This window comes from Fusarium poae, chromosome 4 (assembly GCF_019609905.1).
Source record: "Fusarium poae strain DAOMC 252244 chromosome 4, whole genome shotgun sequence".
In the NCBI taxonomy this organism is placed as follows: domain Eukaryota; kingdom Fungi; phylum Ascomycota; class Sordariomycetes; order Hypocreales; family Nectriaceae; genus Fusarium; species Fusarium poae.
The window spans coordinates 1,001,523-1,013,980 of NC_058402.1; the positions used below are offsets into that span (position 1 = coordinate 1,001,523).

The window sequence follows — 12,458 nt, forward strand, 5'->3', positions numbered from 1 at the left end:
CGAGAGATCCGGGGAGTACATTAGGCGATCAGCGATATATGAGACAGTGGCTGGGGATATCACATTTCTTTTGGAATTTCTTTAGATGAAGAGAGTAGGTTGCAGCCAAGACGGGAGAGGATCAACGCGGTGAGCTTGTCTCAAGATTTAGCATCTTGGCTTGTGTCTACGCAAGTCATGTACCTGACTTGTGAACTTTAGTTTTCCTAGTTATGCTTCATTCAAGTTCGAATTGAAATATGAAATAGGAACTTTATGTCAATGATCATTACGTATTCGGTGAGAAGGAGTAATGATCAGCTCCCACATCTCGAAAGATGCTGACACGTATTTCGGAGGAATAATTACCGTGTGAGATTTGCATGATCGTCCTGAAGCAATTCGACTGCCGACATTCAAGGTGATACAACACCCTCATTCCAAGTCATGCATACGTATGGCTCATTGATTATCTTGATCATCAACGTCGCTAAACAAACGTTCGCCGGTTATTCCCCGCAACACTAATGCGTAATGGAGATTCGAATCGGCCCTGCTCCAACTCTTGTGTTTGGTAGTGTGCCGTTAGAGAAATGAATGGACAGTAAGACGGGAGGTTTCAACGGAGACAGGCCGGAAATGTTGTGCCCTACGAGCAGTCTTCCGATTCGAGAACGGCGGAGTTTCAGGCTGCATTGGATTTTGTGCACTATTTCACAATGAGTGAATGTTCTTTCGATCAAGTACCAGTATGCAAACGCATGATTTGTTGTCAACTTGTATGAAGCTATGAAATTGGGAGGAATGGCTGACGATGTATAATAAAAATAACAGCAACATACGACATACATACCCGTGTAGATTATTGGTGGAGCCGTTTTGTTCAATCCATAAAGAGACGCCGAGAAAGCATGACCCCAGACGGGGAGGGCCCACTATCAAAGGTGCCAATGGCGGCACCAAAAGTTCCTTTATTGAGCACAGAAAACCGAGCAGAGTCTTAAGGGTATGAGGTAAGCTGCTTCAACTTGAGGAGGAGTACGTATACAGCCCGCAGGGGTTCCAAATGTTAGCGCGAGACTTCGTTTTGCCACATTGCCACCTACCTTCTATATATACAGCCTGCAGCCTAGCTTAGATTAAGACTTTGAATTGCTTAGAAGTCGAAGATCAATACCTCCTTCAGTATAGAAAAATAGCCTGACATATAGGTATATGTATTAGCCAATCAAGAGCTCTGTAGCTGGACTCTGTATCGCGCTAACATTTGAGACCCCTGCGGGCTGTACCTTTCCCAGAGGCCTGGGTCGCCTGCAGAGAGCGAATCAAATCCCGGCTTTGACAGTTATTTTTCGAAACGGTAAAAATGGCACTTTTGTTACCCAACAAGGTCCGTTCTATTATATTCGTATCCTTACGTATCGTTGGTTGCAAGTTCCCTTGCGGAACTATTATTGCGGCGTCTGGGATAAATGAATCCAGAGCCAGGAAAATTATGTTCTTTTCAGAACTTTTGTGCGATTGGATGTTCAATGTGCAGCTATTAATTGCTTGCATGTCGGTTTCGTGTTGTAGCGACAAGCTCCGGACATGACAGTCTCGACCCGGCCGAGACGTCAAACGTGGCTTATGTACGTTGGATAGAACGTAGCAAGCGAGGCTTGAACTCTATCGTAGATTTGCTAGGTACAGTTGAGCACGGTATTGGGCACGGCAATTACCGTTGTCATATTATGACCAATAACTATAGTCGGGACTATGCCTTGGCTGTTGACGATAATCATAGTTGTTGAAACGTATAGTTTGATGTTACAATACAACGTCTATCTGCATTGATAGTGGATAGAAAGTCTCGCGCAACCAAGTAGCGTGGGACGCCAAGAAAGACTTTTGTTGTTGCTTCCTTGTGCCGATATCCGTCCTGAGAAAGGTACCTACCCGTTCTTTACTAGCGGCGCTGGCTGAGGACGGTGGGGCCGTGTGCTGCAACTTCCTCGTGCGGTTCTATGGGCTTGTGAGACCCCAGTCGCGCGGGACCTTTTGACGGGAAGGTGGTCCTTTTGAACCTGCAACATGAGGTACGCTGCCAGAGGGCAGAGGGCAGGCGCAGGCCAAAGCCAGAGCCAGAGTCAGGTCCCCCGTCAAAGCAAGCAATACCATGTGTCGTGCTTGCCTTGCCCGGGGGCGTTAACGATCAAGGTGCGCTCCTTCCCCGACCCATGAGCCAAAATTAAAACGATTCAACTGGTAATAAGCCAAGCATGAGGGAAGAAAGAGGAGAACCCTGGACTTGGCATCACCAACGACATCTCATCTTGGACTATTCTTCAATCTCGACATCACATATCGGAGACAAACTAGTACAGACATTCCACTTCAGACAAAAAGAACGCAGAGCCCTACGCCCAGCAGACAGAAACGCCCACTAGTACAGGCGAGATCGGCAGTCAGCGCGCGGAAATTCGGCGCATTTAGCACGCATTTGATACTCTTCAAAAGTGCGGATCGCATCACATCCGCATCCCACAACCCAGCGAGACCAAAAGGCCAATCAAGGCGCTGTCGCATCAGATCCTAATGTGATTGACCTGATTATTCGATTTAGGCGAAATCGCTTTTCTCGAAAAAAACTACAGTAGCGTCCAATACGGCAGCCTCATCTCGCCACTCTTCCGGCGCTTTCAATATCCTTCCCATCCCACACCCTCACGTTTCGACAGCTTCCGCTCCACTCTCACCTCCAATTCTCATCTGAGGTCGCTTCTACGTGGGCCCCTTCGAAACGGCTGACGTCGCTCTACGCTGTACTGGCCCTGACTTTTCGATCCCAGGCCTAGTCACTCGAACAAAAGAGCCGCCGCATTTCCATTCCCCTTCTATACCCCGTCGAAGCCGGACGGAGGCACGTCTTGTTTGGGCCCTGCCGGTATCCCATCAACCCCGTCTTCCAGCTCAGCCCACACCCCCCTCGATCCACGATCCTATATCCACGACCCCTGCGTGCGACCTTCTTCCACAGATGCTTCTCTTCGTGGATCCGTGCTGACTGTTCTGATCCTCTCAACCTCGTCTTCTGTTGGTTCACTCCAGTCTTTTTCTACAACTCTCTCCACATAACCTCAAGCGGGTCGGAATGATCAACCTCCTCAGCCTATCGTCCTCTATGGAGACTCCTACGGTCAATGCTTGTTGAGGTTCACGCCCCCAGACCAGAGAGTCACCCCGTGCGCCCTTCCCGTTCCGCAACGGCCGGTCGTGGGACCCTACTCGACTTCATATAAGTCCCGTCTCCCTCCAATGGACCTCCGCAGGGTCACGGCCGAGGACGATGGATCATCCACGATCGCTCCCACCTCGCCGCCCCTTAGGCGGCGTGTCTCAATGGAGGAGGACCTTCACTATCAGCGTGTCATGACGAACCAACCTCGACCCTCCCAGCCGCCTCCGTACCAGCAAGAGCGAGATCCGCCGTCGACAACATCGGACGTCTCCCAACATGGAGATATTCTGGGGAAGGAGAAGGAGCTCAAGACTGGCGGGGGCGGCCAAACTCAACTTCACCCGGATACAGGAAAAGAAAAGCTTCCCGCCTACAACAATTCAATATCATTAGAGGGCGTCTTTGATAAGAAACACGAAATCGAAAACTTGATAAAGAGGGCCGAAGATCGTCAATGGTATCCCGTATATGTTTGTCTGAATGGCACCGCGCTTAACATCTATGGCACCAAGAAGGCTTGGAGCTGGGGTAGGACGCGCGACGATGGACCGTCTGTTAACCCAGATAACCCTCCATGGGTGAAGAAGGGCAAGCTTGAGAAGACGTATAGTCTGCTGTATGCGGATGTTGGTATCGCTGCCGACTATAAGAAGTAAGCTAATGTGATTGGTGTATGGAGTTTGACTTGCTAACATGATCAAGACGGCGATATACCATCCGCGTTCGAGCCGAGACTGATCAATTTCTCTTGTGCTGTGTCGAATTGAGCACGTTCAACAAATGGCTCGAAGGTCTATTTGCAGCCATCGACATCGCCCTACCATTGGAAGACCGAGACTTTCCTCGCGATATGTCTATACCCCGGATACAACGAATCCGTTGGTTTCACGGCCAGTCACCTACCGCTACGGCCATCGACTTGTCGGAGCTAGGAATTGAAACAGGCTCTGAAGAAATATCAGCGACAACAAGCGAGACTCGTTCATCTTTACCTTTGGCTCCAGAATCCCAAACCCGGCTTGAACCTGAAATTGAGGTTGAAGGTGATGAAGAAGAAGTGGTAGAACCTCCTCCTCCTCGGATAGACCTTGCCCGACGACTCAGCACAACGTCATACAACAATATGGGCATCGACCCTGTCGACGGAAAATGGATACCAGAACATCAGTGGTCGAGTGCTCACGATTTGCTGTATGCCAAGCTTTGTTACAGCAACCTTCTTTTCCGAAGTCCCCGCAAAACGCCATACATCATCAATAAGGGCAAAAAGTTTTATGTTGATTGGACGACTGGCCGAACTGTCAGGGTTCTACCGCCAGCCTATGGTGAGATCGACTACTTTGGTGCTTGGCAAACGGTTCATACCGAAAACAGACTCATCTAAGGTCTTGGCTATACGCATATATGATATAAACATCTCCCCTATTACACTACCTCCTCCCTACCGACTTTACTATGTCCTCTTTCTCTTACACATAACACCAATTGGACCGGACACATCTCATACGACATCACACACATCTATCTTATGGTTGATCCAACATTTTATACAATCTAGAACACCCACTACACAGATTCACATACGAAAACGGAGGCACTGCACCTCACATCTTGTCTTTTTTACGACCGTACATAGCTCCTTTGCATATCTGGCGCATGAAAGGCTGTGGATTGCATCAGCCAATGGTGATGATGGCTTACGATCATGGACCGGAGTTTACATTTGATTTATTGCTTTCTTGTTAGACCAGCTCCTGGCGGCTTTGACATGGGGACCGGCATGACGGAGGTCTGTAAGCCACCCCATTGTCATCATTTCTTGCATATATAGCTTGCTTCGACAGGCTTTTACATAAGTTCATATATATATATCTGTCCCTGAGAGGCATTGCCTCCAAAAGAAACTGGCATATCAAACATACCCAACATACTTGACTGTAGAACAATTGATCATTATTGAACATTGCTTCGTAATATAAAACAAAAGTTGATGGTATCGTACTCCTTTGGCAAAATCCGCCGTTCCGTGACTCCAAATTCAGCATGACCCAGCTCTATACAGCCTTCCCTACTCGAGTATCTGTTTTGTTTAATTCGTCCCTCCTTGTTGCCCCTGCTTTCCTCCATTTGCCGCTTCAACGGCTGCAATTCCCTGCCTCGTCTCGGCAGCAACATCGTTCACAACTGGTCGCAGCGCATCGTTCGCGCCTTGGACATCTGCTACCACAGCCTCTAGAGTATCAAGTAGGGCTCGAATCTCCTCTCTTTGTCGTTGTACTTCATCGTATAACAGTGCGTTTTGTGATTGTGTCGTTTGTAGGCGTGCATTGAGCTGCGATTGGTGGGCCGTGAGTGTAGGCGTGAGATGGGCGGCGAGGATAGTGGGTGGAGGAAGCACATGAGGTCTGTATGAGTTTTAGCATAGAAGTGATGGATGTATTGGAGAGTAACGTACGGTGTTGGTGGTTCGGTCGTCGATTCTGCCCGTCGCCGCGATGCATCGCTAATAAGACTCTCGAGGTCATTCAGTTTGGGAACAACCTGTCTCGAAACCATGATATTCTCAAACTCTTTCTATATTCCATCATGTCAGCTGTTTTCCTCGCTCATTCATATGCGTCCGATAATACGTACCTCGCACTTCTCGCCTAACTTATCAACCATCTGTCCCTGGACCTGTCTGAGCACACCCTCCGCCCTTTTCGCAATAGTAGGGTAGCACCCTGCGACATTCTGCCAGCCGACCTTTCCCAGCGTCTTTTTCAGTGATCGCGCATAGAGCTCTTGTAGACGCGCTGCGCGGGGACCGGGGGATACGGCTGTGTGACGCTGGGGGAGGGGAGGGCTCCCAGGGGCTTCTTGTTCTGTTTGTTGTTGCTCTACTTCTTGCTGGGCCACTTCGGCTTGTGCGGGAGGTTCGGGTGCCATTGGTGTAGAGGCTGGTCAGGGTTGTGAAATATATACGTGATGGTGTTGGAGATGCTTTGTCTTTGACGCGACGGATTGACGCGTGGGGTAATCAATTTATCTTAGCACGTGCTGCATTCAATAGTAGGTAGTCATGATACACAAAATACTGCCAGGTTCTCATGATGACCAGCGTCAATCTGGTCATTGATATTCAAAATGTCTATGTGCGTCTATGGAATTGGCTTGTCAAAGCCCGTTGTATGCCGTATATATATGTACCATTTATCCCTTATCCCACATTGTTAAAGGCTCTCTGTCATCAGCTCATGCAACTCCCACCAAAGGTTACCATGATGCAGCCTTCTTTTTTTGTGACAAGAGCCCGTTTTACTCTTCCAGTAGAAAATCTATAGGGGTATCGGTTATAAAACAAAAAGAAATGTGTCGTCAAGGAAAAAGTGTTCGTCGCATGTACGGTGTAGTTCTTATCCGTTGGCGGCCAAAATCGCTGCCGCATCAGCATCGATTGTGCGATCCTGCTTTCCTCCGTTTCGTCTCTTCTCCTCCTCCTCTCTCTTGATGCGATCCATTTCTCTTTGTCGCTCGTGGCTCACGTATGTGGCATATCTCAAGGTTCCCAGTGTTAAGACGGCCATGAAGATTATGCCCAGGACAGAACGACGGATGAGAATCCAGCGCACAGCCTCAATCTCGGACTTTGCATCGCTACTAAGCACACTGCTGATTTTGTAGTTGATTTGTTGAACCTGGAACGTTTGTCAGTTGGCCAGCTCCGGCCGACATCGGAGGGTAAACATACAGCGCTCTCCACAACTTTCTGCTCTTCCCTGACAGCCATCTTACGATCGTTGAACGAGCCTCGTACATTGTCGTTTAATGTGTGAAGCTCTTGGTTCAGTGTTTGTGCCAAAATATCAACCTCGTGCTGTAGGTGTGTACGTTGCTGCCGTAGTTGTTCCTCTTCGAGCCTTCGGTTGTTTTTGATCTCGGTGCTTAACTCTGAACAGGCCGCAGTAAATAGATATGTTTCCTAGTATTTGTCGTTAGTGTTTGTTACGCTGATGGTCGTGCTGAGGTGTCCCACATTTTCAACATCGCTCTTGCTAACCAGAGTTGATTGAGCAATTTCCAAGTTCTCGGCGAGCAACGTTCGAATGGCCTTCATTGAAGTTGTAGCCTGTTCTTGCGACCAGCCTCCCTCCTGCAAATGCTTCACAAGCGAGTAACTGTCAAAGTGGTGGACGTATGGTGGTGGGCACATGGCCGGGCCAGGTCTTGTCGTCTTCGTCTTCGTCTTCGTCTCGGGTGGTTGCATGTGTAGTACGGCCTCTAGAGGTCCGCTCTGCTTCGCCTCTTCACGAGCCACTCTAGCACGTTCCTCTTCGGCTGTCTCATTTTCTTTGTTCTGCGGGCTGTTTGTCGATGCAATGCCCTGTTGTTGCTGTGTCTCGTGTGTCGAAACTGATTTGTCTGGCGTGGATTGCGATTGTTCTTGGGTTTCTGTAGATGTTTCGGGTTGAGGACGAATAGCGCTATCGCTGATAAGAGGATGCGAGGTATTAAGGCTCAGTGTTGGGTCTGCCTTTAGAAGCTGGGGCTCAATGGCCTTTCCTCTCCTCCGTGCAAAGGTGCCTCTATGCCTGGCAAAACCAGCTGTAGAGCGAGGCGTTAGACGTATCCCACGCAGCACTTGTGGGCTCAGGAAGGTCAGTCGGGCGGCGGCTGTCATGTCGGGCAACGATTGCCTCCAAGAGATATGATGATTACCGAGTGTTGAATAGTTGAATCATGAAAACAAGGGTTCGTGTCGGTAGAGATTGTGTTGGAATGAGCTATAATTCCCCCATTCCTGACTACTAGAATAAGTGTCGTGAATTAATGAAGGGTTAATTTGAGAATCTAGGTCGGAACAGGGATCGGCAATCCCTGAGAGAGTGAGTTGGCTTCTCATCTGCACCTGCACGTGGCGGCGTCATAGCTACCTATTTACCAAAATAGTTAGCTTCAAGGGTGATGGATGTTTCTAGGGTCCCCCCCTAACTACTAACCGATGTTAGCCGCAGGGGTTAACTAAACGTTACCACTAGGGATTCATCTCAACGTCGACTTGTACAATTATGTGCCAACCACCCTGTATCTATATAACCTTGCCTACCTAGATAGAAAACAGGAGATTCACAGATACTGTTTTGTATATCTGGTGTATGTATGGACTGGTCGGTCTACTACATACCTAGGCTTCAGCCAGGGGGCAGCACATTGCTATAGTGACTCTTGTTTCGAGCCTGACTCTAAGTTTTATATATGGCATGCAAGGCTGAAAACCTCAAAACTACAATCAGGTTAACATCGGTTGTCATCTCAAGCTTCGTACTGGCATCTGTTTGACAAAGTCCAACTCTTGTACAATTAACTCAAAGTATCAAGTTTGAACCCTCGTTAATTAACATCTAATGCCTATTCGTTAAAAGAACTGCTCTTTAGTCTATTATCTAGACTATCACGTCACAAATCATTACGAGCAAAGACAGACAATTCTTTAATATCGTATATCACTACTGCTGCAACGCCCAGTCGCATTATTGACTGTCTGCTGTATCCATTTTTGTAGTTCATAGAGACCTTTTTCCAGACTGTCAACCATTTTCCAACCGGCAGTCTCCTTCCCCCTCCTTGCAACCACCCCAACCTCAGTACAGGTAAGGTCAACCTGGACACAGCCAAATAAAACTAGACCAGCAAAGTGAAAGAAAATAAAATACAAAATACAAGAAAAACATGAGAGAAAAACAAAACGACCAAACCCCCGAAAACACCGAAACCCATTTGAACGCCTTTGCAAATCTCCCCCGCTTGAACGGAATTGTGTGGTAATTCCCTGCCCCGCTGTATGGTTGAGTCCCAGATCGCTGTAAACATGTCCAGGTGAATACTCCTCCTCTGCCCTCTGCTGTATTAGACACCTTGGGTGGTGGTATATTCATGACCAGGTACCAGTCCTAGTCCAAAGTCCATGCAGTACCCCCAAGTTTTTGTGGTTATGTATCCTGAAACTTCCCGATCTATTTGTAACATAGGGTGCGAAGCAAGTGTCCGTAAATGCGGGTGAATCCGTTATCGTTGTCCGTTAGGGCGTCTATGCATCATCATCGTCTCGAACCCGTGGGTTTGCCCCCATGGTCTTCTTGTTGATGCGAGGATACTCGATGGTGCTCGCGTCAGCGCTGGGGAGACTGTCGCTTTGAGGACTGTTGGTTTCGTTGGTCAACACTGGAGTTGGCCCGGCTGAGTCAACTTCGATTTGAAGGTTACTCGGAAGCTTTGTCTCCCTGGACTCCATCTGCCGGTCCTCCTCAAAAATCCTGTCGAGCTTCTCAAGAGTCCTCCCAGTTGCCTTGAGAAGATCATACTGAACTATGATCTTCTGCTTGAATTCGGCTCGCTCCACGGTTCCCCGTTTGAGGTGCTTGAGCAAACTCGCTATATTGTGTTAGTTGGATGATTGGAAACAAACAGGAATACAAGTACTCACTAACTACATAGTTTCCGATCTGGTTTTTGAACATGTTTTCAAACGTCTGTTCAGAATCGTCAACCGGGCAAAGTCGCTCGAGGATTCGAGTGCGCTGTTCATCTGTGCCGTGCACGATGCATTTCTCGACCACGTGAGATGCAAGTTTGTGTTGGCAAAGAGCAAGTAGCCTGCTCATGACATGTTCATAAATAGGGTCCCGATCCTCAGGACCTCTGTTCTGGATGATATGGCCAGCAACATAATTGCCCCACTGGTGGGTGACAAGTTCGTGCATCATGGGACTAAGCTTTGCCACAAGCTTCTTCTTGTCGTCCTCTTCGGCCTTCTCGAGAACTCGCTGGAGAATCCTGCAGCTGTATTGGTTTTCTGAAAGTTCTCTTGCATTTTCCTGGCAGGCCACAGTGATGAACTTGACATCCTTCTGAGGCATCTCTTGAACGAGTTTTTGGATGACGTGGTTTCCAGTCTCGGAATACATTACCACTTTGAGGACATCGTAACTATGAATTTCATCGAGAATTGCAGCAACTTGGGTGTGAGGACAGCATTCCACAATCTTCTGGAACACGCGGCAGCCAAACGTGTTCAGAGACAGTTCGACAATATGACCTCTTACTGTCTCAATCACGCTCATCTTCTGAGTCATGCTACCATGTTCAATCAGCTTTTGGATGACGTAGTTTCCGTAGAGATCCTTCATCAGACTGATCATGTCCGAGCCAATCTCGGTGAACATTCGGTCCTTCTCATCGCTTTTGGCGGTTATCAATTTGGATTGGATGAACCTTGATATTTCACAATCACCGGCTGCTATGACAACCCAGCCAAAGACAGCATGGAAAGGGACGTTCTTATTGTTGTTGGCAATGGTAGAACTGAATTGTATGGAGAATGGGTGGCGGACTGGGGCGGATGGATTATGATGTCGTTGTGCGTTTACTGCATTCCCAAAGTTGCTTCCATGCATGAGAGGAGGGATTGCTGCGGCTGTGGAAACCATGCTTGGAGGATACCCAGCGGTGTCGAATAGGCCGTAAGGAGCAGGTTGCGCGCCAAATGATCTGGACGAGGTTGAAAATTGAGGTTGGCTCAGTATATGACGGTTACCCTGATTCTCTGGTTGCTGAGAACCGGAGTCTCTCGTGCTCCACGTATTCGAGAAGGGCGCGATCGTGTTGGTGCTGCTACCCTGATCCATAAGAGTCATGGCGGCAAGTTGATCATCCAAGGAAGGCCCGCTTGTTAGGTCAGTACCCATGTTGAGGCTGTTTCTGCTGGCGTGATTCTTGGTGATATTTTGGTTCCAGGTTTGAGAAGCAGGGTTGAGTTGGGACGAAGAGGACCTGCTGTTCGAGTGATACGAAAACTGAGCGGACTGTTGGTCTAGAGCCTGAGCGTTGTTGAAGCTAAAAGCTTGCATATTCAAGGCCTGCGCTTGCTGCGGGTTCATAGCTTGCTGGGCCAACGTCTGCACATGTTGTGAATGGATGTAGCGCATTGCCGGTTGGGAGTTGATTGAACTGCTAGGAGTGTGGGAGGCACCATGGGTCGGCTCCTGTCGAGAAGCTGGGCCACCTGTCAACCCATTTGGGAAGCCATAGCTGCTCGAATCCCTCAAGTCTTGAGAGCTCCTCGGGGCATGTTGCCTTGGGAAGGATAGAAAGTTCTCTGTTGTTCGCGATGGGGGAAAGTTTTCGACAGGGTAGCTCATGTCGTTGGTGTCAGCTCGGCTTGATCTGTTATTCGGGGATGAGCTGTGTGGTGGTGAATCGGAACTTCTGGGCCATCCCGAGGTAGGGTAGGGACCGTGTGATCGGTCGCCGTTGTCTAGAACTGGGAGTAAGTATGTGTTTCCACCTTTGACAGAATATATAAACGATATCATACCTCGCATGGACCGGTAGTGGTTGGGTCCCCAAGGAGAATGTCCGCCAAAAGTAGATGGCGGGGGATGCGAATCTGCGCTCATGTGATTCGGTTGACGGGAAGGCCGTCCAGGTGCACGCTCCTAAGGAGGGAATGATATTAATGTTTGATAATCGATGTGAGAATCGGGATGCTTTGATGCTGTGCGGATGGTGTTTATGTTTGTATCGGGTTTGGTTTGGGGTTGCATAAGTGAGTCGAAGTAAGGGCCAACAAGACCATAGGCAGGTACGGAGAAGGAGGTAGGTATATTTTTTTAGTTGACATGTAGTGCAGATTTGAGGTCAAGGGAAGGTGGCAGCGACTTGGACGTGCACAGGTAACTACTAGACTAGTTTGACTCTGACGCATTTGGTTGAGACTTTCCAGTATAACACACGAGCATCTCTGACGTCGCACTCCCTAGACCAGGACCTGGACCTGGGACCAGAACCTAGACCAGGCAGGACAAGCGAAACGACAGGCCCTTGAAGCGAACCGACAGTGGAGGGAGGGCATCACTAACTTAATACCCGGTAGAGATGGAGAGGGAGCCTTGTAGCGGGGTAGATGGGTAGAAATACAAATAGATACGACAGAAAAAAATAATTTTACCAACTTACCTCCCAATGTCGTTGAGTCATGATGAGCGGATGAAAAGTTTGAAGAGGGTTAAAAAAAAATAGACACTCGCCGATGTGTGTCTGCAGTTCCGTCCCCAGATATATGTGCTTGTCAATAGCCTGGGTTCGTGTGGAATATGTTTAGGAATGTTGCAGGATCCTGGATAATATGGAGTAATCTGTCCAGGGGCGTCCAAAGATGTACGGGTCGTTTCGTCCTTTGTGCTGATCGTATTGGAGTGAGAGCGATGTCCAGAGATGAGCA

General features: G+C 48.5%; 4 protein-coding genes across 4 annotated transcripts; 1 reads left to right on the plus strand and 3 right to left on the minus strand.

The window, feature by feature from the left end:
• Positions 1 to 3,276: 3,276 nt before the first annotated feature.
• FPOAC1_010436 (uncharacterized protein) lies at positions 3,277 to 4,583 on the plus strand (the record flags this gene model as incomplete). Its single annotated transcript, XM_044854827.1, has 2 exons — positions 3,277 to 3,851; positions 3,902 to 4,583. The coding sequence occupies 2 exons, from the start codon at positions 3,277 to 3,279 to the stop codon at positions 4,581 to 4,583; spliced, it is 1,257 nt and encodes a 418-aa protein (XP_044702140.1).
• Positions 4,584 to 5,288: 705 nt separating this feature from the next.
• FPOAC1_010437 (uncharacterized protein) lies at positions 5,289 to 6,127 on the minus strand (the record flags this gene model as incomplete). Its single annotated transcript, XM_044854828.1, has 3 exons — positions 5,289 to 5,604; positions 5,655 to 5,773; positions 5,834 to 6,127. The coding sequence occupies 3 exons, from the start codon at positions 6,125 to 6,127 to the stop codon at positions 5,289 to 5,291; spliced, it is 729 nt and encodes a 242-aa protein (XP_044702141.1).
• Positions 6,128 to 6,594: 467 nt separating this feature from the next.
• Positions 6,595 to 7,859, minus strand: FPOAC1_010438 (uncharacterized protein; the record flags this gene model as incomplete). Its single annotated transcript, XM_044854829.1, has 3 exons — positions 6,595 to 6,876; positions 6,930 to 7,160; positions 7,215 to 7,859. The coding sequence occupies 3 exons, from the start codon at positions 7,857 to 7,859 to the stop codon at positions 6,595 to 6,597; spliced, it is 1,158 nt and encodes a 385-aa protein (XP_044702142.1).
• A 1,407-nt stretch (positions 7,860 to 9,266) lies between these two features.
• Positions 9,267 to 11,634, minus strand: FPOAC1_010439 (uncharacterized protein; the record flags this gene model as incomplete). The annotated part of the gene is made up of 3 exons (XM_044854830.1): positions 9,267 to 9,610; positions 9,663 to 11,492; positions 11,553 to 11,634. 3 exons carry the CDS (start codon positions 11,632 to 11,634, stop codon positions 9,267 to 9,269), a joined length of 2,256 nt encoding a protein of 751 aa, XP_044702143.1.
• Between the last annotated feature and the right edge of the window lie 824 nt (positions 11,635 to 12,458).